The following is a 27,986-nucleotide window of genomic DNA, read 5'->3' on the forward strand; positions in this document are numbered from 1 at the left end:
AGAGTTAAGAAAAGTTTTAATAAACTAAAGTCTATTTTTTTTATTAAATCCATAAGTAACACAAGACAATTACATAACAATAACGAGGCTATATACATGGGGTACCGGTACAGAGTCAATGTGCGGGGGTACAGGTTAGTTGAGGTCATTTGTAAAGTGACTTTGCATTTATAATTAACAGTGAGTAGCAGCAGTGTAAAAACACTGGGGGGGTGGGGGCTCTTTGACAATTTTTTTGCCCTTCCTGTGACAACGCTTAGTATATAGGTCCTTGATGTCAGGAAGCTTTGCCCCAGTAATGTACTGGGCCGTACGCACTACCCTCTGTAGCGCCTTATGGCCAGATGCCCAGCAGTTGCAGTACCAGGCGGTTATACAACCTCTCAGGATGCTCTCGATGGTGCAGCTGTAGAACTTTTTGAGGATCTGGGGATCCATGCTAAATATTGTCAGTCTCCTGAGGGGGAAAGGTTTTGTCGTGCCCTCTTCACAACTGTGTTGGTGTGTTTCGACCATGATAGTTTGTTGGTGATGTGGACACCAAGGAACTTGGAACTCTCGACTCGCTCAACTTCAGCCCCGTCGATGTTAATGGGGGCCTGTTCGGCCCTCCTTTTCCTAAAGTCCACGATCAGCCCCTTTGTCTTGCTCACATTGAGGGAGAGGTTGTTGTCATCAGGCCAGGAAGTCCTGAGGCATGGTTCCAGGGCTCAGGTCCTCTGGGAGGGGAGGGTGAGGGAGAGAGAGAGAGAATTACAGGGTGCATGAGACAGGAGAAATACTCCAGATATAACAGATTGACCCTAGCCCTCTGACACAAACTTTTGCAGCATAAATACTGGAGGCTGAGATACGAGGGGTAGGGAGACACTGTGGCCATGTCCTATGATTCCCCCGGACAGGGCCTATGATGTAGTGGACCCTACCAGAAAACATTTAGTTACTTTTTGCATTTATTATGCTTTAAGTCTTACATATACAACAACACATTTCTAAATTTTGGTGAAAGTTGGCCATTAGCTAACCACAACTTTCCTGTCAAAGACATTCATGAACTACAACTTGACGATCTGACAGTGTGGGGTAGAGAAATTCCAACTAACGGGTGAAAAATTCATCCGGTTCTTTCTGTGTATATGCAGAACAGTATACAAATACACTAATAATACATCCAGTCTCTGGTTATTGGTGATACTTTCCATTCTGCACTATTGTAACCTTTGACCCCTTGCAAAGGGCCTTAAATTTCCACATTCTGGATGACATCCTGCTGAACTTTCATTGTTTGATCTAGCGTGTGAAAAAAAAAATCCCTCTCACTTGTCCCATGTGGGCTGACCTACGGTGCAGTTAGATGGAAAAGTGCTACTTGATGTAGACATGACATGTGATTTGGGATGAGGGGAAATGTCAATCAATGACAATTGAAATTGCTAATTTATTCTGCACATTGCTATATTTGTTCATGTAGACATTGAATATGTTTCATATGTGGGTGATGCATTTCATTTGTAGTCTTTCTTAATTTGTCCTTTTGAAATATATTTAACATCATTTGGTGGGATGTCTGTAAGAAATCACTTATGATGATCAATATTTCAATTTAGTGTAATGACATCAAACACTCACTTCTCCTGAAGGGCGTACATAATATGATTCACTATTCGCCATAAATGTAAAAGCATTAGATTGGCGTATGCATGGCCCAAAAGGAGTTTCCACCATATTTCCTGTTCATGCAGAGAATTGAAAGGGGGCACTTTGGGAGAACTGAGATGTTTGATACAAATTACTGAGCAACTCCTTCCTCCCTCCTTGAAGTAATCACTGCTTAGACAGGAATGGGCAGGTGAAACTAAGGGCTCCACTACATGGCATTAACCTGTCTAGTCATTTCTACTCAGTGATTACACCTTAGGAGGACAAAAGGAGGGATATATGTAAAGATTGAGCGAGCCACTACTGTCAGCTACACAACCCAATCCTGTTATTTGCATATAATATACTTTTGACCTCTCACCTGTATATTGTCTGTAACCATTCCACAGATATCTTGTACAGTGGAAACACTTGAGCCTCTGCCTCGTCCACATCAGCAATAACTCATCACTCCTACTCCAGATAAATTCATTAGCATGAAGTTTGATACCCATATGACCCCACTCAACCCCAGGGGCCAAGTGTTAACATTCCATCTAACCTGGAGCCTTACGTATCAACTGTCTCAGAGTAGGAGTGTTCCTCTCGGATCAGTTTTGCAGTTTACAACAAGAATAAGATTATAGACACATCCTAGATCAACAATTACTGTGAGATGATTTGTGGATGAAGTCCCAGGTCCCCCTCTGTCCATGTTATGTTGTTCATTTGGATCTTAACATGGCTTTTGAGGGCCCTAACCAATATTTGGTTTGGGGGCTGCCCACCTCGCTGGCAAAACGTTGTAGTGCCCTCCCCCCTCTTGACGGTGGAGAGAAATTGAAATTGTTGAAATATTTACATTTCAATTGTGGCCATTTTGCCATTGTGCAGGGAAAGGTTTAGCAATTTTGAATACATTTCATGCAATTAGACTCATTTTGCCACGGAGCAGAGAAAAGGTGCAGTATTACAGTGAATTTGCTGCAATTCTACACATTTTGCCAAGATTTATGCAATGTTAACCATGTTTGAGTGAGAGTGACTAACACAATCATTGGGGGCCTCCTGGAGGTCAGGGCCCTTGGGCACATGCCCCTGCGTGCCCAGTCGGTATCGGGCCATTATTACAAGAAGTTTAGATAACTGGCTAGACTAACTTACCAATCTACATTTTTGTAGCTGACATGGCTAATTGTGACTCGGTGACTGGCAATATTTGTTCTGATATTTACTATATACATTTTTAGGATTGTGTGTTTTGTATTGTTAGGTATTACTGCATTGTTGGAGCTAGAAACCAACATTTTGTTGCCCGTACGATAACATATGTGTATGTGACAAACTTTTATTTGCTAACCAACTGCTGATGCACAACCAAATCTCTAAATTTCACCTTGTGTATTTTACTATTGTAGCACAACAGTAAGTGACCGCTGTTAAAAAAGAAATAATAATGATAATAATGGTCGGTGGTCTCCTAGCTACTGCGTATGTGGATTATGCCTGCAGCCCACTGTGGTTATGCGTCATAGCGCAATTCCATCCTCACTGGAAGTAATCATTGCTTAGACATGATTGGGAAAGTCATGAATTTAGAAATGATCATAGATTACAGGGGGGATATGGTTAAAAAAAAATACTATTGTAATTCACTTTCAATCCATGTTCTTTACATTCAATGTCAAATTCTGTATACTGATTATTTCCATTTAAAAAGAAGTAACTGATGTAGAATGTAACAGGTCTCAATTTAATTCTGAATGGACCCCAATCTAGCTTGGAAAACTATTTGAAGCACTAGGGGACATTTCTCCATATAACATTCCATATAGTTAGCCTGTAACTGTCTGGAAAACTTGTCCTATGTGTCATCTCCATACTTATCAGAATGCCAAAAAGAAAGAGGGCCCCAACTTTTGATGACATTGCCTCAGTTGTTAAAAGGTTAGGCCTCTCACCAGACGAAGTTAGAGCAGCGTGCTACCATCAGGAAAATGATTATTTTCTGTGCTGGTCATTGAACTGGAAAGGTCTAACACCCTCAGCTATCATCGTCAACTCTATGGCGTGTGGAGGAGGGGAAGGATAGCCAATGCGCAATCCCCCTCCGTCTCCCAGATTGCCCCTACACTACCCCAGGTCCCTTAATCAATACCCCAGCAAGAATGCACCACATGCCTGCTGCCTTTAACACCAGCACAAGCAGCTGAAATGTTTGAAACGGTTGATCCCGCTAACATATCCCACCTTCCACCACTCCACCCCAAGCCTGGAGACATTTTTATGTTCGGACCAAAAGCGATGGATTCAGAAGGGATCCCACAGCCTTCCGCGCCGTTCACCAAAACTAAGGGTGCGATAGTATGCAGGGAAGGAAGCACCAGGGCTCCAAAAAAAGGGAGTATGAGTTGCTGCATCAGCCTCATACTGTGCTAGTTCACTACTTTGCTTTCCGCTGTCCCCAACGGCAACAGCCAACAGCAGCAAGCAAGGGATTTCATCTGATTGGCTCCCTCAATTACAGATGAAATGTCCAGGCTAAAGACTGAAACACCTGGGAAAGTACACTGACATGACCAATAACCCACCACCACCCCCAAATACATCCTTCATGCCAGAGTACCAACCTCGCAACTTGGCACAAGTGAAGGACACAATTCGTCGACCAAGGGACATTACTGTTTTGGACCAGGACGAGTTGGTGGCACAACACATATGATGGGTGACATTCTCCCCGGATTTGTCACCCATATGGAGACTCGACCCGCAACCCTTCTGGTGGTGGCAGCACCAGAAATGGTTGAAGAGGCTTTTTGATGGCATGCTGGTAATCGGCCACAGCTTGGGCACCCTATGACCCCATCTTGTACTTCACATTGTTTCGAGATGAGGTTCCAGCAATTGACAATCCTGGCTTGCGGCAGCACAGACTGGATTGCTCCCTCAATAGTCACCTCACGGTCTGTGCAGAAGATTGCTGTTGATAGTTGGGGAAGGAGTTAAAGGATGATGCGAAATAACTGTTTGTGGTTTTCCATGTGCCGGGTGGTGTGAATGAAAAAGGCCAGGGGAAGGACAGGTGCCTCTTGAAATGCTACATGACGGAAAACAAGGGGCGAAACATAAAATTTGCCCAGGTCAAACGTGGTATCATAGTGAAGAATGTGTGCTTCTTGGTTTGCATTTAATGACTGCCTTGGCCTCTTCAACCATTTCTACACAGAAAATAATCATTTTCCTGATGGTAGCACGCTGCTCTAACTTCGTCTGGTGAGAGGCCTAACCTTTTAACAACTGAGGCAATGTCATCAAAAGTTGGGGCCCTCTTTCTTTTTGGCATTCTGATAAGTATGGAGATGACACATAGGACAAGTTTTCCAGACAGTTACAGGCTAACTATATGGAATGTTATATGGAGAAATGTCCCCTAGTGCTTCAAATAGTTTTCCAAGCTAGATTGGGGTCCATTCAGAATTAAATTGAGACCTGTTACATTCTACATCAGTTACTTCTTTTTAAATGGAAATAATCAGTATACAGAATTTGACATTGAATGTAAAGAACATGGATTGAAAGTGAATTACAATAGTATTTTTTTTTAACCATATCCCCCCTGTAATCTATGATCATTTCTAAATTCATGACTTTCCCAATCATGTCTAAGCAATGATTACTTCCAGTGAGGATGGAATTGCGCTATGACGCATAACCACAGTGGGCTGCAGGCATAATCCACATACGCAGTAGCTAGGAGACCACCGACCATTATTATCATTATTATTTCTTTTTTAACAGCGGTCACTTACTGTTGTGCTACAATAGTAAAATACACAAGGTGAAATTTAGAGATTTGGTTGTGCATCAGCAGTTGGTTAGCAAATAAAAGTTTGTCACATACACATATGTTATCGTACGGGCAACAAAATGTTGGTTTCTAGCTCCAACAATGCAGTAATACCTAACAATACAAAACACACAATCCTAAAAATGTATATAGTAAATATCAGAACAAATATTGCCAGTCACCGAGTCACAATTAGCCATGTCAGCTACAAAAATGTAGATTGGTAAGTTAGTCTAGCCAGTTATCTAAACTTCTTGTAATAATGGCCCGATACCGACTGGGCACGCAGGGGCATGTGCCCAAGGGCCCTGACCTCCAGGAGGCCCCCAATGATTGTGTTAGTCACTCTCACTCAAACATGGTTAACATTGCATAAATCTTGGCAAAATGTGTAGAATTGCAGCAAATTCACTGTAATACTGCACCTTTTCTCTGCTCCGTGGCAAAATGAGTCTAATTGCATGAAATGTATTCAAAATTGCTAAACCTTTCCCTGCACAATGGCAAAATGGCCACAATTGAAATGTAAATATTTCAACAATTTCAATTTCTCTCCACCGTCAAGAGGGGGGAGGGCACTACAACGTTTTGCCAGCGAGGTGGGCAGCCCCCAAACCAAATATTGGTTAGGGCCCTCAAAAGCCATGTTAAGATCCAAATGAACAACATAACATGGACAGAGGGGGACCTGGGACTTCATCCACAAATCATCTCACAGTAATTGTTGATCTAGGATGTGTCTATAATCTTATTCTTGTTGTAAACTGCAAAACTGATCCGAGAGGAACACTCCTACTCTGAGACAGTTGATACGTAAGGCTCCAGGTTAGATGGAATGTTAACACTTGGCCCCTGGGGTTGAGTGGGGTCATATGGGTATCAAACTTCATGCTAATGAATTTATCTGGAGTAGGAGTGATGAGTTATTGCTGATGTGGACGAGGCAGAGGCTCAAGTGTTTCCACTGTACAAGATATCTGTGGAATGGTTACAGACAATATACAGGTGAGAGGTCAAAAGTATATTATATGCAAATAACAGGATTGGGTTGTGTAGCTGACAGTAGTGGCTCGCTCAATCTTTACATATATCCCTCCTTTTGTCCTCCTAAGGTGTAATCACTGAGTAGAAATGACTAGACAGGTTAATGCCATGTAGTGGAGCCCTTAGTTTCACCTGCCCATTCCTGTCTAAGCAGTGATTACTTCAAGGAGGGAGGAAGGAGTTGCTCAGTAATTTGTATCAAACATCTCAGTTCTCCCAAAGTGCCCCCTTTCAATTCTCTGCATGAACAGGAAATATGGTGGAAACTCCTTTTGGGCCATGCATACGCCAATCTAATGCTTTTACATTTATGGCGAATAGTGAATCATATTATGTACGCCCTTCAGGAGAAGTGAGTGTTTGATGTCATTACACTAAATTGAAATATTGATCATCATAAGTGATTTCTTACAGACATCCCACCAAATGATGTTAAATATATTTCAAAAGGACAAATTAAGAAAGACTACAAATGAAATGCATCACCCACATATGAAACATATTCAATGTCTACATGAACAAATATAGCAATGTGCAGAATAAATTAGCAATTTCAATTGTCATTGATTGACATTTCCCCTCATCCCAAATCACATGTCATGTCTACATCAAGTAGCACTTTTCCATCTAACTGCACCGTAGGTCAGCCCACATGGGACAAGTGAGAGGGATTTTTTTTTTCACACGCTAGATCAAACAATGAAAGTTCAGCAGGATGTCATCCAGAATGTGGAAATTTAAGGCCCTTTGCAAGGGGTCAAAGGTTACAATAGTGCAGAATGGAAAGTATCACCAATAACCAGAGACTGGATGTATTATTAGTGTATTTGTATACTGTTCTGCATATACACAGAAAGAACCGGATGAATTTTTCACCCGTTAGTTGGAATTTCTCTACCCCACACTGTCAGATCGTCAAGTTGTAGTTCATGAATGTCTTTGACAGGAAAGTTGTGGTTAGCTAATGGCCAACTTTCACCAAAATTTAGAAATGTGTTGTTGTATATGTAAGACTTAAAGCATAATAAATGCAAAAAGTAACTAAATGTTTTCTGGTAGGGTCCACTACATCATAGGCCCTGTCCGGGGGAATCATAGGACATGGCCACAGTGTCTCCCTACCCCTCGTATCTCAGCCTCCAGTATTTATGCTGCAAAAGTTTGTGTCAGAGGGCTAGGGTCAATCTGTTATATCTGGAGTATTTCTCCTGTCTCATGCACCCTGTAATTCTCTCTCTCTCTCCCTCACCCTCCCCTCCCAGAGGACCTGAGCCCTGGAACCATGCCTCAGGACTTCCTGGCCTGATGACAACAACCTCTCCCTCAATGTGAGCAAGACAAAGGGGCTGATCGTGGACTTTAGGAAAAGGAGGGCCGAACAGGCCCCCATTAACATCGACGGGGCTGAAGTTGAGCGAGTCGAGAGTTCCAAGTTCCTTGGTGTCCACATCACCAACAAACTATCATGGTCGAAACACACCAACACAGTTGTGAAGAGGGCACGACAAAACCTTTCCCCCTCAGGAGACTGACAATATTTAGCATGGATCCCCAGATCCTCAAAAAGTTCTACAGCTGCACCATCGAGAGCATCCTGAGAGGTTGTATAACCGCCTGGTACTGCAACTGCTGGGCATCTGGCCATAAGGCGCTACAGAGGGTAGTGCGTACGGCCCAGTACATTACTGGGGCAAAGCTTCCTGACATCAAGGACCTATATACTAAGCGTTGTCACAGGAAGGGCAAAAAAATTGTCAAAGAGCCCCCACCCCCCCCAGTGTTTTTACACTGCTGCTACTCACTGTTAATTATAAATGCAAAGTCACTTTACAAATGACCTCAACTAACCTGTACCCCCGCACATTGACTCTGTACCGGTACCCCATGTATATAGCCTCGTTATTGTTATGTAATTGTCTTGTGTTACTTATGGATTTAATAAAAAAAATAGACTTTAGTTTATTAAAACTTTTCTTAACTCTATTTCTTGACCTGCATTGTTGGTTCAGGGCTTGTAAGTAAGACCTTCACAGTAAGGTCCACAGCTGTTGTATTCGGCGCATGTGACAAATAAAATTTGATTTGATTTGGCTTGGTTTTTGCTCTGGCATGCACTGTCAACTGTGGGACCTTATATAGACAGGTGTGTGCCTTTCCAAATCATGTCCAATCAATTGAATTTACCACAGGTGGACTCCAATGAAGTTGTAGAAACAGCTCTAGGATGATCAATGGAAACAGGATGCACCTGAGCTCAATTTGAGACTCATTGCAAAGGGGAAGAATCATTATGTAAATAAGGTATTTCTGTTTTTTATTTGTAATTAATTTGCTAAAATGTATAAACACGGTATTCACTTTGTCATCATAGGGTATTGTGTGTAGATTGAGGGAAAATATTAACATAATCGATTTTAGAATAAGGTTGTTAGGTTATAGCATGTGAAAAAGAAAAAGGAGTCTCTGCATGTGAAAAGTAAAATGAGTCTGTCTGTCTGGTAGAGTAGTGGTTATGGCGGTTGCTCCCCGAACCAGAGATTGAGAGTTCAAATCTGAGAAGAGTAATTTTTAGAGAGCCATTTTTGATGTTGCGTTTTGTTGGCATGAAAGAGCTATTTTGAGGTGTGTAGGGGGGTAGGGGCTAGTTCCCATCAAATAGAAGGACTGAAGTGACACCTTGTATAGAATGTCCTTTTAATAGAGTTGTGATAACATACTTTGTCGTGGAGTAACAATATAATCCTTGTCTGCAAAAAGCCAATTTTGACCTGGGGGCATGCTTTGTAGACCATTCAAAAGCGTTCCGATACCTTGTCCCCAAGAAAAAACCCACATGTCATGATAGCTTATAGACAGTAGTAGGCAAATGAAGGGACAAAGTTCCAATATTAAGATTTTGGAATAACATTTCTAGGGTCTATTTGCTGGTAATTGGAAACACGTCCCTTTCGAATTTCGTCCCCCGTTCCTAAACACATCCATTCTATAGTGTAGGTTTTGAAGATTCATAATCTATGCTTGTAGTCATCAGAAGAAGATTAAGGAACGGTTGGTGGACCCAAGAAGTACAAGCCCCCACACCATTCTCCAACCTCTGAAATGTTGTCTTTGATGTGTGCATTTTCATGATCCCCTTAATACTTAGTCTCTGTCTGTCTGGTAGAGTAGTGGTTATGGTGGTTGCTCCCCGAACCAGAGTTTGAGAGTTCAAATCCCAGAGAAACAGTTAATGTAGCACCTTCTTTCTTGTTGCCTTTGTGGGCCTGAAAGAGCAAACAAGAGGTATGTAGGGGAAAAGGGGCTAGTTCCCATCAAATAGCAAGAATGAAGTGACACCTTGTTTCAAATGTCATTTCAATAGAGTTGTGATATGCTGTGGGGTAACAATACAACCATACTCTGCAAAAGCCAACTTTTACCTGGGGCCATTCTTTGTAGACCATTCAAAGGTGTTCCTAGTCTTGGTCCCCCTGAAGAAAGCCACATGTTAAGATAGTTTAAAAATAGTTGTAGTAGTAGTTATGGTGGTGAATTCCCAAAGGAGAGGTTGTGAGTTAAATTCCTTTCAAGAGCATGCCAACTTGCTTTTGTTGCCTTGACAGAACAATGTTGAGGTGGGGTTCCGGAAGGACATAGACAGCAAGGGAAATTGGATTATAAAATGTTAGGGTACAGCAACTGGTGTTGAGTAGGAGTGCTGATCTATGATCAAACCCACCCCTGTCCATATAATCTTATTCCAGAGACAACTGATTCAGAATGATCAAGGCAAAGCTGATCGTAGAAAAGTGCTCCTCTGTACGCATTTATGAAATGTCTCAGGCTAAGAGTGCTGAACTGGAATCAGTACCCCCCACCCCCCGTCAAAGTAATGTTATTCATTCTACTCACAAATGCTAAACAGATCCTAGTTCAGCACTCCTACTTCAAGCCACCAAGTGAATGTTGGATATTGGGTGCTAAACGTCTTGAACAGTGGTTGAAAAAGTACCCAATTGTCATACTTGAGTAAAAGTAAAGATACCTTAATAGAAAATGTCTCAAGTAAAAGTCACCCAGTAAAATACTAAGTAAATGTCATTGCTAAAAGATACTTAAGTATCAGTGGTAAAAGTATAAATTATTTGACCTTCCATATATTAAGCCAACCAGACAGCACAATTCTCTTGTATTTTTATTTAAGAAATAGCCATGGGAACACTCAGACATAATTTACAAACGAAGCATGTGTTTAGTGAGTCTGCTAGATCAGAGGCAGTAGGGATGACCAGGGATGTTCTCTTGATAAGTGTGTGAATTGGACCATTTTCCTGTCCGGCTTAGCATTCAAAATGCAAAAAGTACTTTTGGGTGCCAGGGAAACTGTATGGAGTAAAAAAAATATTATTTTCTTTAGAAATGTGGTGAAGTAAAATATAATGTTGTAAAGAAACAGAAAGAGTAAAAGTACAGATACAAAAAAAACAGATATAAACGGAATGTAGTGGAGTAGTTTAAATACATTTTTGTTAAGTAATTTACACCACTGGACTTGAAAGGAACACCTCAATTACCTCGACTAACAGGTGCCCCGACACATTGACTCTGTACCGGTACCCCATGTATATAGGCTCGCTGTTTTTATTTTACTGCTGATCTTTAATTATTTGTTACTTTTATTTCTTATTTTTCTTACAACTAAATTGTTGGTTAAGGGCTTAATTTCAGCATTTCACTGCAAGGTCTACACATGTAGTATTCGGCGCATGTGACAAATACAATTTGATTTGTGACACATGAAAACATGTTGTGAACCTGGTGTGACATTATTGAAGCTGTGCTGACACCTAGTGGACATCAAGAGGACCTACACTACACACACATATACACACACACTATAACCTTAAAACAGATAGGATGCTTTACATAAGTTGCTCTTTTTTATTAGACACTAATATATATGTCCAATAAACAGACGTTCAAAAGTCGGAATGTAAAGCAAAAACGACTGGAAAGTTATTCAAAAGCAGGTGTAGTGAATCAAGCATCTTGGGGTTACCTGAAATAGGTCAAAGTATATATTTTAAATGTTCTAATTTATTTAATCTTTATTTAACTAGGCAAGATGAACTCAACAACATCGACAGACACAAGTTACCTGCTATATTTGGGAAACAGGATTAACACAGAGAGAACTTGGCAAAATGCATGTTTCTGTAGTAAGAGTAGGTATATACAGTATCATCGGTAACAATTGTGTACAACCCACCTAGCTAAAAAAATACTGGGACTAGCGGTCATTAGTTACATTTCAACCACAGCGATTCCCTAATTGAGGCGCAACAGAGTTCACCGGCAAATGCAGGAACACCGGAAATAATAACTAAACCAACGAACGAGAAATGGTGGAGGCTACCAGATCGAAGAGACATTTTTCCGAATAAACGTGGTGAGTGAAAAACGTAATTACATAGCTCACTCCCTACCCGGTATGTCATTCTACTGTTATACGACTGTATGCGTTGTTTGTTGGCAACCTTGATATTTACGAAGTTTTTGGAACGGATTCCTGTTGGAACGTTCCACAAATTATACCCACCCGACTGATTAAGTTAGCATTAGCCTAGCTAGCTAATATCTCCGACCATGAGCTCACTAACGTTAAGCTACTCTCCTCCTGATAAAGAAGAGGAGATCAGCTGGACGGAGAAAGAAGTTCCCGTGAAAGAGGAGGAGGAAGAGGAGGCTGTTACAATACAAGTAGAGGGTGAGGCTGTTACCGTGAAAGAAGAGGAGAAAGACGTTACTGTGAAAGAAGAGGAAGACGCATTCAGAGTGAAAGAGGAGGAGGATGTTACAGTAAAAGAAGAGGAAGATGCGTTCAGAGTGAAAGAGGAAGAGGGGGAGATGACTGTCACGTCGAAAAAGGAGGAGGATGAAACTGGATATCTGGGCCCGGTTCCCCAAAGCCATCTTAAGGCGTCCAATGGTTCTAACGATGAACTTAGCCGTGAAATGGTTTTGAAAAACCGTGCCCTGATTAAAAGTAAGTACTGTCTTAAATACAGAGGCACAAACTCTGCAGTTGTTGAACTGATGTTTGGTGTTAAAGGGGAAATCTGCAATTACATCCATATTTTGACTTTTAAATTATTTATTTATAGCCATTGATTCTTGAAGAGTATAACACATGCCTCATGAGCTTGTTTGCCCCATCAGAACCCCAAATAAGCTTTTTTTACTCCAATGTTTAGAAACAATGTAAATCAACACTGTATAGCCTCAACATGGTTAAAACTATAATGTTGATATCATGGTTGGTCAGTCCTTGCATCCATTGGTCTGTCTATGAATTTGAGAGTAGTTACATTTCTCCAGCCCCATCATCTTATTACCAAAACAGTGGTGGAATGACAGATTTGTTATTGTTTGAACTGCAGATTGCTTGATGGATGTGACTTTTTTAAAGGGGCAACCTAGGATTTAAACAACAACAAAATGGCTGCCCAGAGACTTGGTTTGATAAACAGCTGAGGGATGGGGGAAGGAGAAATGTAACCACTATTAAATTCATAGAGAAAGCTATTGTAGCAACCTTAACCCAACACCTAGCGACCTCGTCAAGAAGTTCAGACATCTTGGCAAAACAGTTATAAGGTGTTGGCTTGACAGTCGCTGGACCCAGGTTTGAGTTCAGCTCAGGGCTACCCCCTGAATTCACTACACTATGAATACAAGGACTGGCCATCCATGAGGTCAAAATTATAGGTTTAACCAGGTTTTGAGACTATACAGTGTTAATTTACCAACAGTGGCGTTATACGAGCTTATGTTTAGGTTTCTGGTGGTGAAATACAGTTGAATCATTTGAGGCATTTATAAGTTATATTCTTCAAGAATCAATGGCTATAATGTCTGACCCCATTTAGTCGACTGGTCGATAGGCTGTAGGTCGACCAACATCTTTTTAGTTGAGCAAATTATATATATTTTTTATGGCACAAGACACCTGTCTTGCGCCGTTTCAGTGGACTAATCCATTGTGGAGGCTGTGGGGACAGTACAAGAAGGGGCGTGTACACTACATGATTTTGGCCCCGATTTAGCTGTCTTTGACAAGTATTTGTGATCGGAGACAAAGTCCCCGTGTCGTTGCCTACTCGGGGTGTGAGGCTGTCACTGACACTCGTTTAATGTGAGCTGGGCAGAGACACAATCTGAGGGCTGCTGATCACATCTATGAGCTGTCCCAGACGTCCCGATATTTTCAAAACATGTTTGATTTTATCTGCACAAAATATGCAATGCTTTTTTAGTGTTGAGATGTGCAATGACACAGATGTGCAATGAAATAGCCAATGAGAGCTCGTTAGAGAAGAGGCCATCGAGATGGTAACATTGTGGAGACTCCAGCAGGAGAGATGACTACTAGTATGTGTTTGTCCTCGCCTTTAACCAAAGCCAGTGTGAAATCGTTACAGCTTTGAAGTTCACAAGCAATGTTATTCAATTCTAAGTGTTTGGTGGATATTTCAACTCTGTAGTGTAAGGGTGAATGTCTGACTGAAAAGGTTTATGCTGCTTTGAGCCACAGCTTGTTCTAGCTACGTTAACAATCTAATTACATCATCACATCATTGTTTTAGAGAGACAGCGTGGTGGTAAATCAAAGTTTATTTGTCACGTGCGCCGAATAGAATAGACCTTACAGTGAAATGCTTACTGACAAGCCTGAACCAACAGTGCAGTTCAAGAAGAAATATTTACCAATTCTTAAGTAAAAAATAGACAAGTAAAGAAATCAAATAAAAAAACAGTTAAATTACAGTGAAAATAACAGTAGCGAGGCTCTATAGAGGAGGTACCGGTACAAAGTCAATGTGGAGGCTATATACAGGGGGTACAGAGTCAATGTGGAGGCTATATACAGGGGGTACAGAGTCAATGTGGAGGCTATATACAGGGGGTACAGAGTCAATGTGGAGGCTATATACAGGTGGTACAGAGTCAATGTGGAGGCTATATACAGGGGGTACAGAGTCAATGTGGAGGCTATATACAGGTGGTACCGGTACAGAGTCAATGTGGAGGCTATATACAGGTGGTACCGGTACAGAGTCAATGTGGAGGCTATATACAGGGGGTACCGGTACAGAGTCAATGTGGAGGCTATATACAGGTGGTACAGAGTCAATGTGGAGGCTATATACAGGGTATTACGGTACAGAGTCAATGTGGAGGCTATATACAGATGGTACCGGCACAGAGTCAATGTGGAGGCTATATACAGGTGGTACCGGTACAGAGTCAATGTGGAGGCTATATACAGGTGGTACCAGTACAGAGTCAATGTGGAGGCTATATACAGGTGGTACCAGTACAGAGTCAATGTGGAGGCTATATACAGGTGGTACCAGTACAGAGTCAATGTGGAGGCTATATACAGGTGGTACCAGTACAGAGTCAATGTGGAGGCTATATACAGGTGGTACCAGTACAGAGTCAATGTGGAGGCTATATACAGGGGGTACAGAGTCAATGTGGAGGCTATATACAGGTGGTACCAGTACTGTGTCAATGTGGAGGCTATATACAGGTGGTACCGGTACAGAGTCAATGTGGAGGCTATATACAGGTGGTACCGGTACAGAGTCAATGTGGAGGCTATATACAGGGGGTACCGGTACAGAGTCAATGTGGAGGCTATATACAGGGGGTACCGGTACAGAGTCAATGTGGAGGCTATATACAGGGGGTACCGGTACAGAGTCAATGTGGAGGCTATATACAGGTGGTACCGGTACAGAGTCAATGTGGAGGCTATATACAGGTGGTACCGGTACAGAGTCAATGTGGAGGCTATATACAGGGGGTACAGAGTCAATGTGGAGGCTATATACAGGGGGTACCGGTACAGAGTCAATGTGGAGGCTATATACAGGGGGTACCGGTACAGAGTCAATGTGGAGGCTATATACAGGGGGTACAGAGTCAATGTGGAGGCTATATACAGGGGGTACCTGTACAGAGTCAATGTGGAGGCTATATACAGGGGGTACCGGTACAGAGTCAATGTGGAGGCTATATACAGGTGGTACCAGTACAGAGTCAATGTGGAGGCTATATACAGGGGGTACCGGTACAGAGTCAATGTGCGGGGGCACTGGTTAGTCGGGCTAATTGAGGTAATATGTACATGACTGTATAGTTAAAGTGACTATGCATAGACGATAAACAGAGAGTAGCAGCGGCGTAAAAGAGGGGGAGGGGGTGGCGGGACACAATGCAAATTATCCGGGTAGCCATTTCATTACCTGTTCAGGAGTCTTATGGCTTGGGGGTAAAATTTGTTGAGAAGCCTAGACTTGGCGCTCTGGTACCGCTTGCCATGCTGTAGCAGAGAAAACAGTCTATGACTGGAGTGGCTGGGGTCTTTGACCTTTTTTAGGGTCTTCCTCTGACACCGCCTGGTGTAGAGGTCCTGGATGGCAGGCAGCTTAGTCCCAGTGATGTACTGGGCCGTACGCACTACCCTCTAGTGCCTTGCGGTCGGAGGCCGAGCAGTTGCCGTACCAGGCAGTGATGCAACCAGTCAGGATGCTCTCGATGGTGCAGCTGTAGAACCTTTTGAGGATCTCAGGACCCATGCCAAATATTTTCAGTCTCCTGAGGAGGAATAGGTTTTGTTGTGCCCTCTTCACGACTGTCTTGGTGTGCTTGGACCATTCTAGTTTGTTGTTGATGTGGACACCAAGGAATTTGAAGCTCTCAACCTGCTCCACTACAGCCCCGTCGATGAGAATGCGTTTGAAGTGTATGTAGTTGAATGCATTCATGATATGTGACAACCTGATGGTCGTTGGGGCAAACGTGTCTTTCTTTGTAAACTGAATTGAACTGCATATGAAGTAATGATCAATTCGGACGCAGAGCAAAGCAGCTGCTGACATGTGTGTTTTCACTTCACTATTACAAAGAGACATTCAGTAAGTTTGGATAAGTATTCAGTTAAAGTTTTGCTGAAGTATTAAAGTGTTTTCAATTTTTTTCCCCTATCATCAGCCCAAGGAAATGTATTGGTAAGAGTCATCTGGGTTTAAAGGAGAGTCACTGCATGTATGAACTATTAAATATCTTACCTTGTAGCTGTCATCCTGTATGAACTATTAAATATCTTACCTTGTTGCTGTCATCCTGCATGTATGAACTATTAAATATCTTACCTTGTTGCTGTCGTCCTCCATGTAGCTGTCGTCCTCCATGTAGCTGTCATCCTGTATGTAGCTGTCGTCCTCCGTGTAGCTGTCATCCTCCATGTAGCTGTCATCCTCCATGTAGCTGTCATCCTCCATGTAGCTGTCATCCTGTATGTAGCTGTCATCCTGTATGTAGCTGTCATCCTCCATGTAGCTGTCATCCTGTAGGTAGCTGTCATCCTGTATGTAGCTGTCATCCTGTATGTAGCTGTCATCCTGTATGTAGCTGTCGTCCTCCATGTAGCTGTCATCCTGTATGTAGCTGTCGTCCTCCGTGTAGCTGTCATCCTCCATGTAGCTGTCATCCTCCATGTAGCTGTCATCCTGTATGTAGCTGTCATCCTGTATGTAGCTGTCATCCTCCATGTAGCTGTCATCCTGTATGTAGCTGTCATCCTCCATGTAGCTGTCATCCTGTATGTAGCTGTCATCCTGTATGTAGCTGTCATCCTGTAGGTAGCTGTCATCCTGTATGTAGCTGTCATCCTGTATGTAGCTGTCGTCCTCCATGTAGCTGTCATCCTCCATGTATGCACTATTAAATATCTTACCTTGTTGCTGTCGTCCTCCATGTAGCTGTCATCCTCCATGTAGCTGTCATCCTGTATGTAGCTGTCATCCTGTATGTAGCTGTCATCCTCCGTGTAGCTGTCATCCTCCATGTAGCTGTCATCCTCCATGTAGCTGTCATCCTGTATGTAGCTGTCATCCTGTATGTAGCTGTCATCCTGTATGTAGCTGTCATCCTCCATGTAGCTGTCATCCTCCATGTAGCTGTCATCCTGTAGGTAGCTGTCATCCTGTAGGTAGCTGTCATCCTGTAGGTAGCTGTCATCCTGTAGGTAGCTGTCATCCTGTATGTAGCTGTCGTCCTCCATGTAGCGGTCATCCTGTATGTAGCTGTCATCCTGTATGTAGCTGTCATCCTGTATGTAGCTGTCATCCTCCATGTAGCTGTCATCCTCCATGTAGCTGTCATCCTGTATGTAGCTGTCATCCTGTATGTAGCTGTCATCCTCCATGTAGCTGTCATCCTCCATGTAGCTGTCATCCTCCATGTAGCTGTCATCCTGTATGTAGCTGTCATCCTCCATGTAGCTGTCATCCTCCATGTAGCTGTCATCCTCCATGTAGCTGTCATCCTCCATGTAGCTGTCATCCTGTATGTAGCTGTCATCCTCCATGTAGCTGTCATCCTCCATGTAGCTGTCATCCTCCATGTAGCTGTCATCCTCCATGTAGCTGTCATCCTCCATGTAGCTATCATCCTCCATGTAGCTGTCATCCTGTATGTCTGACGCCTTCTGCTCAGGATTCACAAACCTGCCACCTATTTTTGTTCTTAAAAACATGTATTATTTGTCATCCTGTCATCCTGTATGTCACGTAATCATGAGTTTCTCTCTTCCATTTTAGTCACTAATTTCATTTCAGTTTTACTCTCAAACTTGACCAACACTCATTTCATTCTTTTGTTACATCCTATCAGTGATTGATATTCATGTGGGCATGTTGGAATGTGCTATTAATTTAATCAATGTAATCAAAATTTGTGATATGTCTTCATTTATTTATTTTATTTATGAATTCATTAATTCATTCAACTTATTTATTTCTGTGTCACTGCAAAAGCCGTAGTCCTACAGGTCCCCCCATCGCTCCCTCTGCCTCCAACTGACCAAGCCCCGGCCCCGGTTCCTGCCCCGGCCCCTGCTCCTGCCCTACTGGGGTGGAGCGAAGAGGAGGATATGCCCCGGCAGTCTTTCCTGCCTCCAAGGCTCGCCTCAGGAAGTGCTGAGGTAAATTCATCAACTGTAATGACACCACACAGTTAAGATATTAAACAGTATGCCATTCTACACAGTTGTCTTGTCTCCTGCATCCTCTCTCCCTGTCTGTTTCTCTGAAACATAACCATCCCTTCCCCCCTGCCTCCATCACTCTCTCCTCTCACTCAGCATGTAAGGGTTAGAGACAGAAACAGGTAACCTCAGGAAACATGACCAATACCATCCCCCCCCCCCGCCTCCATCACTCTCTCCTCTCACTCAGCATGTAAGGAAACATTACCAATACCATCCCTTCCCCCCCGCCTCCATCACTCTCTCCTCTCACTCAGCATGTAAGGGTTAGAGACAGAAACAGGTAACCTCAGGAAACATTACCAATACCATCCCTTCCCCCCCGCCTCCATCACTCTCTCCTCTCACTCAGCTGCTGCTTCCAGAGAGTTGGCGTTCATCTCTCACCAAGGAGCAGCAGCGGTGGATCGGCCGCACGCTGTTCACCAGGAACAGCATTGGGAGGTCGACACTCACCACTGACCTGGTCACGTGGTGGACGCCTCCCCAACCGCGGCCGATCTACAATCAGCCACCCGCATCCCCCGACCCCTTCTTCGCATGTCAGCTGTTCCTTTGGATGCCCGCACGTATATGGGCATACAAGCTGGCATGCCCCCAGTCTGGGTGCAGAGGCACACTCTGCAAGGCTGGGCTCTACAAGACCATCCGGAGGGTCTTGGACATCGACCGCTGGTATCTCATGGCCACTGAGTACCTGGAATGCGGTCGGTGTAAGAAGAAGGTTGCGGGGTGGTCACGGGACCTTGTCAGTCAGCTGGACGCTCGGCATCGCTGCCAGTTCCCAGCAATATTGACATACAAGTAAGTTCACAAGATTTTGTTAGTTAGTAATTACATTTACATTTTACATTTTAGTCATTTTAGCAGACGCTCTTATCCAGAGCGACTTACAGTAGAGTGCATACATTTTTATTACATTTTACATACTGAGACAAGGATATCCCCTACCGGCCAAACCCTCCCTAACCCGGACGACGCTATGCCAATTGTGCGTCGCCCCACGGACCTCCCGGTTGCGGCCGGCTGCGACAGAGCCTGGGCGCGAACCCAGCCCAGCCTGGGCGCGAACCCAGAGACTCTGGTGGCGCAGCTAGCACTGCGATGCAGTGCCCTAGACCACTGCGCCACCCGGGAGGCTGTAATCAAGTCAAATGAATGCATGTCATTCATATGCTTTATCTCTCTCTCTCTCTCTAGGCTGTCCTGTGACCTGCGGGTTGTGAGGATGCTGAGGTCGCGCTCTTTGGGGAACAGTGCGTCACAGACCTACAGCAAGCTGTGTGACAGTCACAGCGAGTCCTGGATGCGGAGCGGTATACGGTACCTCGGGGAGTGCGAGCAGTTTCTGGCCTTGGGCACTGGGTGGCAGTTCACAGATCCACCGGAGATGCCCCCGGTGCCCTCACCCGTCTTGCTGCTGACGGTCTACAGCCATGACGTGCTGTCGCGGCTGGACGAGGTGAAGGCCAGGGTCACCTCCATCTTTGGGTCCATCTTAAAGATGGACTCTACCAAGAAGGTGAGTTTTCACTTAAAAATGTAAAGATAAGTCATGTCTGATTTTTGTATATCTATATTTAAATAATGTCTTTACCTTTCTGTCTTTGTGTGTCTGTCTCCAGGTGACTAAAAAGCTCGCGGGTACCGCTGCAGACACGGCCGCCTGGGTTACCAACGTCGGTAACGAGCATGGGCAGGTCCTCGTCAGTGTCCTCACTGCTGGTGAGGGCGAGGGCCTGTTCCCCATGGCGGCTGGTCTCATGGAGCGGTACCGGCTCGCCGGGGTGGCGCCCCCCCAGCTCATGTACGTGGACCGAGACTGCTGCTCCAGCTTCGGCAGATCAAAGACAGCTGCCATGTACAATGAGTGGGACCAGCTGGTGGTTCGGCTGGACATCTGGCACCTGATGCGGCGGTTCGCGGCAGGTGTCACCACTGAGAGCCACCAGCTCTACGGTCCCTTCATGCGGCAGCTGTCAGCCTGCGTCTTTGAGTGGGATGTAGGCGATGTCCGCCGACTGCTGGAGGCCAAGAGGTCTGAGCTGGAGGGGAAGCACGGGATGGTCGGCCTCACCGAGGCGGAGGTTACGAGGCAGATCGGCAGGAAGGAGTTGGCGCTTCACTGTCGGCGTCGTACGCGTGGAGCTGCGGCGACCGAAGTCCTTCTCCTTGACCTCCTCGAGACGTTCAACAGCGAGAAGGGGGTCGACACCCTGGGCATCCCGTTGCTGGACTCCATCCGCATCCAGGCAATCTGGGAAGAGCAGAGGCGCCACCTCCACTGCATACAGGACCCGCCCGGTGTACAGCTGTACACCGAGACCGGCAAAATCACCAAGGGCGGCGCGATTTTGCCGGTTTATCGCTGCGCACGGGGCTCCACATCCTTGGAGTCATTCCACCTCCACCTCAACCGGTTCATCCCAGGTAATTGCTGTTGTTTAAGCTTAAAGTAATGCTTCATGTTTAATGTTAACAGCAACAGCTCTCCCACCCTAATCGTGCATTGTTCTCTCAGGTACCAGGGCAAATGCCATGCATTTCCAGGCATTCCTGTTGGATGGACTGGTGAGGTGGAACGAGGACCATGCGCAAGCGGCAGTGGAGGGAAAGAACAGGCAGCCTCTGCTCTCCTACAGTGGCCACCTGCAGCACATCCTTAACCTTAGCAGCCAAAGGGTGCTTGGCAAAGAACAGGTGAAGGACTACACCAAGCCTAGCGAGTACACGGGTAAGTCGAGTAAGAGAATGAACATTTACATCAATTGCATTCATTACATCCCATTAACACTTCCCTACTCTGCTTTTGAATGCACTCAGATTATTTTTTTTTCTTTAATAGGGGAACTCCTCGGAGTGGAGTACCTGTACTCGCAGACTGGCAGAGTGCTGCAGGATGTCAGCGCGGACCCTGACCTTCCGGAAGAGGCATCCGCCGTCGAGCAGCTCGACGAGGAGAACGAGGGCTTTCAGGAGGAAGATGTGGACCCGACAGTCCACATCCCTCATGTCACTACTATGAGCGCCCCGTCCTCCAGCTCAGCGGCACCTCTGTCAGGGGAATCAGCTGACTCACCTCTGTCAGGGGAACCCGCTGATGCACCTCTGTCAGGGGAACCCGCTGATGCACCTCTGTCAGGGGAACCCACTGACTCACCTCTGTCAGGGGAACCCGCTGACTCACCTCTGTCAGGGGAACCCGCTGACGCACCTCTGTCAGGGGAACCCGCTGATGCACCTCTGTCAGGGGAACCCGCTGATGCACCTCTGTCAGGGGAACCCGCTGATGCACCTCTGTCAGGGGAACCCGCTGACGCACCTCTGTCAGGGGAACCCGCTGATGCACCTCTGTCAGGGGAACCCGCTGATGCACCTCTGTCAGGGGAACCCGCTGATGCACCTCTGTCAGGGGAACCCGCTGACGCACCCAGGTCTGGGCCATCCAGTCCCACCGCCCCTGAAGACAGAAGCTCTCCTGAGGTCCCTGATCGACACGGTTCTCCTCACCCTGACCACTCCTCTGATTCAGAGGTAATTATAATTGACCTTTTTGTTGTTGTTAAAAAGAAAAATGCTATTGCAACCTCTTTGAAAATAAGGAATTGTGACAAACTCAAGACAAGTTTCAGGTGTTTAATAATACCAAGGATGCCATCAGCTGAGTTTAGAAAGTTCACAACACGTCTTATTCTCTTCCCTTGTAGGCGTCACCTCCCCAGATATACATTTTATGACCACAATGACTTTCCCCTCCTTTCCCCTGTGGAATGTCCATGGTCCTCTCTTTGTCTAGCTGTCCATCTTCTGGTGCCTGACCCTGATCTCTGATCCTAGGCAATTTCCTCTTATCTGATTAGGTCATGGTTTCTAAATTAGCAAACACAAAGTTTCATGACCTAAACTCCATTAATACTCACACTAATCATTCACTAAACAGGATGAAAAAACAAACTACAGTTTAACTTGAAACATGTTACATTTTAACAGAATCCATCAGTGTGACTTTCAGTTACATAATATAAAATAACAACTCCTATTTCCTTTTGTAGAAGAATCTTATGTGTTACCCCCTAAATGTGTGACATCGTCCTCATCGTTTCTTCCATGTCTCTTTTTTATCTTCAGGGGGAGACGAAAGACCCTGATGCAATGCCGGGCTACCAGCATGTCCGTAGGCTTGCCAGGGCCTTGGTGGGGGTGAGGAACCGTCAGTGGCTGTCAGACCGCAGGGTAGACGGTCTGGTGGAGCTGTGGCTGGCGCTGCCAGACTTCGACAAGCAACGCTTGATCTACCCTGCCCGACACCAGGAGAGGATCGTTCAGGGGCGGTTGAAGGCAACGAAGGGGAAGTCGTCCATTGTCCCAGGAAAAGACTCTCTCCAACGGTATGTTGTTAGTGTTCATGTCCTCCACCTTACTATTATATTGCCTGCCTCCACATTAAATGCATATGAAGGTCAGGCGATGGCTATCGTTATACTTTGGCCGTCATTATTTTTCAATGTTCTCTAATTATTTATCTCCTCTGTTTTCAGTTGCCTTCTCGGACTCAACTCGGGCCCTGCAAGTTGGCCGGGCACCAGCCGTTTGGTGGAGGCAATTTGCAGACAGCTCTGTCAAATCCATCCCAGCGCCACGCAGTCTGCCGGCGTGAAGAAGAGCAGGTGGGCGCTCATTCTGGCAGACTACGTGGCCATCAGGGAGGCAGTGCTGAACAGCCCGAGGTTGATGACCCGGACCAACCTTCAGCTCTTTGAGCTGAATCAAAGGACCATCAGTCAGTGGTAAGATATTAACTTATGGAAGACTTGTTACATAAAGCTATGTGACTAATGACAATCTGAGTGACAGCTTTTGTGTTTGTGTTCTCTGTTTCAGGTACTCCCGGCATCAGAGGGAGAGGATGGTGCTGCAGCAGGGATTGGGGCTCGCTCCTGCACCCAGCGTCACCACCCAGCCCCTCCACTACCAGCAGGAGGGAATCCAGGCACTCTTCCCTTTCCCTACGCCGCCCCCCCCGGTCCCACGCCAGACCACCCAGCAAGGAGGGCACGCCCACGCGCCCATTCTGCCAGCCCACCTGGAGCAACAACCTCCCACACTTCCCGGCCCCTCCCAAGCCCAAGGACCACAGACGGGCTCCTCTTTACCTCCTCCGGTGCCAAGAACAACGGCTTGGAGGAGGAAGAGGATGGCGGAGGACAGAGAGGAGGGGACAGCTGGGAAGAGAAAGCAACGCGAGCAGTACGTCTGCTCCAAATGCAGGCTGCCGAAGCGGCGGGAGACGGGGCACAGCCGCTTCGGCGGCGTGGCGTTCTGCTCTGTTGCTGCGGGGGGTAAGACCGTGGCCCAGTGGCTGGCGGAAATGAAGGACACTAAGGGGAGAGGTGAAGAACACTGAGCCACTGGCTGGGTGGTCGGACGTTTTTATTGTAAATAGTTCCCTGTTCCCCTCTACCTGGACCGAGACCTTGAATGCGGTGTAGAGGCTTGTGTGTGTCGAGGACCCTCAGAGCTATATGTCTGTAAGACATAAGACCTACTGGTAGGGTAACCCATGGTAGGCAGTTCTGAGGCGAGACACCAGACTAACGGCGGTCCGTTCCCAAGCAAAATGCACATTTTATGAACACATTATCATTTTATTTACATAGTTCAATAAAAGCACTATATAGCAAAGACAGACAGGATCGTGATGCACCTGTAAAAAAAAAAAAAAAGATAAGATAAGACAATAAAATATACAAATCAAACATGATTTATCAATACATCTTCAGGTCATCTTCAACTTCTTGGTTGAGCTCATGTTCAACAGCAGTAGCTATAACACATAGGTTAAACAATATAAGGCACGTGAATAACTTACCTTTTTGCAAGTGTATAGACATTTCTGTCCACAGGTCAGTGGCCCAGACGCACTTCAAACTGCTCTTGATGGTGTACCGCCAATCAATCAATGCTCCAGGCGCCCTATCACCGCAAATGTTATACATACACCTGACGGGTTAGAAGAAATAGAGCCTGTATGCATGCAAATGTCCCATGTACTAAGGCGTACACACACACAATACATTAGAGCCATTATGGTGTGTTATTTTGTGTGTGTATAGAGATTGCTAACATTATTATTTAATGTTTATTGGTTTACATTGCAATAATTATCTTCCATTTCATCTTGTTTCCCTATGTATACTCTGGTTCATCATTAAAGCTCATAGACTGGTCGTCTGTGTCTGTCTTCACTGTTTTGACCTGGTGCTCAAAGCACATGGCTACTTAATATGCTTTGTTGTCAACTTCTCTCACCCAGCAAAACCCCCCATTTCCCCTCCTCATTGGACTGAGAAGAATGGGCAATTTCTTCGTGAGATCCTTTCACGCATTCCTCTCTATTCTTGTTCCAATTGTTCCTCTCCTCCAATCAGATGCTTCAGCTTGTTCCAATTCAGAGAAAGAGAGCAAAAAATCCGCCAATGAAGAGCCTAGCTTGTTCCAATTGGTTTTAAGCCAATCATGTACCTCTGAAATTTTCGTAACGTCACTTCATCACAAAATAATTTTTTTGGGGGGGGGGGCAGCCATTGATGATACCCGGTGAGTATATGAGGGAAATGTGCTTGCTTAATTTGCGATTGAATGTAACATCGACGACTAAATGTGATGAAATATGACATAACAAAAGCCCTTGCATGAAACCCCATCAACCGAAACCTCCACACTACAAACATGCTCTGCAGCTACATTCACAATACGTCCTTAAGCAAAGACTTGGCAGTGACTGCTGGGTAACGTTAAACACATACTGTAACGTTGGGATTTTAAAACTCTTGAATCCTGTGTGAAAATGTACCATTTGTTTTAATGTTGGGAAGTAGAACAGCTGTGAAAAGCTGCTTATTTGTGTCATTTAAACTTTATTTACTTATTACTTATTTATTAACTTTATTTGTAGATGTAGAACTGACCTAGACAGGACATATATCATATCCCATATCACCTCTGATTCAATATTCTACCCTATCACTGACCTAGACAGGACATATATCATATCCCCTCTGATTCAATATTCTACCCTATCACCGACCTAGACAGGACATATATCATACCACCTCTGATTCAATATTCTACCCTATCACCGACCTAGACAGGACATATATCATATCCCATACCACCTCTGATTCAATATTCTACCCTATCACTGACCTAGACAGGACATATATCATATCCCCTCTGATTCAATATTCTACCCTATCACCGACCTAGACAGGACATATATCATATCCCATATCAGAACAGTAAGACAGAAAAGGTTTATTCAAAAATACAATATTCTCCCTACCAGCCTTCTGTGTGAATATTCCAGTGGTGATTTCTGAGGGTCTGAAGATCAGTTTGAACTCTGTTTGACCCCAACCATGACCAGAACCATCATTAGAGTTAGCAGTGTGGTTAAGGTTAGAGTTTTTCAAGGTAAGTTCTGGGACAAGGTAGGCATTAGGGTTAGCAGTTAGCCATTAGGGTTAGCAGTTAGCCATTAGGGTTAGCAGTTAGGCATTAGGGTTAGCAGTTAGCCATTAGGGTTATCCATTAGGGTTAGCAGTTAGCCATTAGGGTTAGCAGTGTGGTTAAGGTTATAGATTTAATGACTGTGGTACTAACTTGAACCTCTTGAGGAGAAAGTAATCAGATTATATTAGTGAGTTTGGGGAATCCAACAGTGACGTTACTGATGACACTTTTAGACAGGTAACTAGTAACTAACAGATTACATTTAGAAAGTAACCTACCCAACCCTGGATACAGTATATAGGTCTCTCCATGGGTGGGAGATGGACATTTAAGATGATCAAGACTCTTTATATTACTGACTTGTTGACTGATTGATCCTTCCATCCCTCCTCAGCCTTCCTCTACTCTGAGGACCCAGTGAAAATCCAATCAAGCTTTATTTATACAGCACATTTCAGACATGGATTCAACACAATGCGCTTCACAGGAAAATTATAAAGCAATGAAAAACTGAAATATTTACTACACAACAAACTAAAGAATAATAAATAAAACAAAGACTAATGAGCATTCTAAGGAAAGGCCATTGATTAAAACAGTAAGAATAGGATGTAATGACTCCTGGCACAAACTATCAGCTTGATTTACTACATTGTTACTAAACAATATAATTATACAAAAATAAATAGTAAGTTAGTTGCATAAATAATTATGATTACTAAATGTTACATTATATGAAATATCAAAACCGAATGTACACCCCTTTGGTAATATGTTTTCTCAATAATTAATAAAGACAATTAGCAATTGAATGTTGTAAAGAAATACTGTGTGTGTAAATATTGGGAGTGATGTACGATTGTTAATAAAATTGTTCATAAACCAATTTTCTATATGGCAAGTACGTTAAAATTAGGTTGATCCAGTGGAGTCGTTGAAACGACTTGAAAAATACGTCTTTTCAACGTTCAACCAAAACCGAACGAAGATTGGACGTCGGGCATAGTCATCTATGACACTAGGTGGGATAGCCCAATGTCAAAACAGTTTTAACGTTTTATCGACACAAACATATTACTCGTATTTTTTAAAAACACCTTATAAACTGCACAAACACCAAAAACACTTGTTTTGACAAGTAGCAATAAATCACTGATATCGATAAGGGGGGAAATCAGATTGTACGTGCTGTTGAAACTAACGCAACTAAAAATGGAAATGGGAGATATCTTTTACCTCACTGGTTAGAGGACAACCTGCAGAAGACAGTCAGCTACATTTTGGAGTGATGCATTTAAATGTAGGGGTCGCTAAACAAAGGAACACAACACCTACTTGTCATCAATCATATCGATATCATATTGAAATCAATTGCGCAAGAGGGGGGAGATGAGGTTGCACGTCCTGTTAAAACTAACAGCTCAAACACCACACATAATCTGGGAATAATGTGTACATCACTGGTTAGAGCACAACTTGTAGAAAACAGCTAGCTACATTTTGAAGTGTTGCATTTTAATTCAAGTGGGTCACCAATGCAACACTTTTTTTGTCAATCACATCAATTGTAACTCTTTCAATTCAGAGCCTGGATTTTCCCCCTGAGGCTAATATCCATATTACGCTGAAATCAATAGAACAGGGGACAAACATTTAGGGTTCTACATTGTGACATCATTAAAATACTCCTTCTACAATTTTAAAACATTCTACATTGTGACATCATTAAAATACTCCTTCTACAATGTTAAAACATTCTACATTGTGACATCATTAAAATACTCCTTCTACAATGTTAAAACATTCTACATTGTGACATTATTTCATTGATATCATGAAACAACTCCT

The 27,986-nt window shown here is 44.1% G+C and overlaps 1 protein-coding gene across 1 annotated transcript; it reads left to right on the forward strand.

The window, feature by feature from the left end:
- Positions 1-12,394: 12,394 nt before the first annotated feature.
- LOC120043018 lies at positions 12,395-24,853 on the forward strand. The gene is made up of 10 exons (XM_038987751.1): positions 12,395-12,554; positions 18,397-18,563; positions 18,979-19,430; positions 19,827-20,148; positions 20,252-21,056; positions 21,148-21,360; positions 21,472-22,160; positions 22,755-23,014; positions 23,165-23,413; positions 23,508-24,853. Exons 1-10 carry the CDS (start codon positions 12,416-12,418, stop codon positions 24,028-24,030), a joined length of 3,819 nt encoding a protein of 1,272 aa, XP_038843679.1. The 5' UTR covers positions 12,395-12,415; the 3' UTR covers positions 24,031-24,853.
- The last annotated feature ends 3,133 nt before the right edge of the window (positions 24,854-27,986 follow it).

Source organism: Salvelinus namaycush, unplaced genomic scaffold (genome assembly GCF_016432855.1).
Source record: "Salvelinus namaycush isolate Seneca unplaced genomic scaffold, SaNama_1.0 Scaffold84, whole genome shotgun sequence".
Taxonomy (NCBI): Eukaryota; Metazoa; Chordata; class Actinopteri; order Salmoniformes; family Salmonidae; genus Salvelinus; species Salvelinus namaycush.

What these genes read in the sequence shown, in the direction of transcription:
- LOC120043018 (XM_038987751.1), top strand. Translation starts at nt 12,416, where the DNA reads ATGACTGTCACGTCGAAAAAGGAGGAGGATGAAACTGGATATCTGGGC. An exon ending in TCGCCTCAGGAAGTGCTGAG is followed by an intron (nt 18,564 to 18,978) that starts GTAAATTCATCA and finishes CCTCTCACTCAG; the next exon opens with CTGCTGCTTCCAGAGAGTTG. An exon ending in AGATGGACTCTACCAAGAAG is followed by an intron (nt 20,149 to 20,251) that starts GTGAGTTTTCAC and finishes GTCTGTCTCCAG; the next exon opens with GTGACTAAAAAGCTCGCGGG.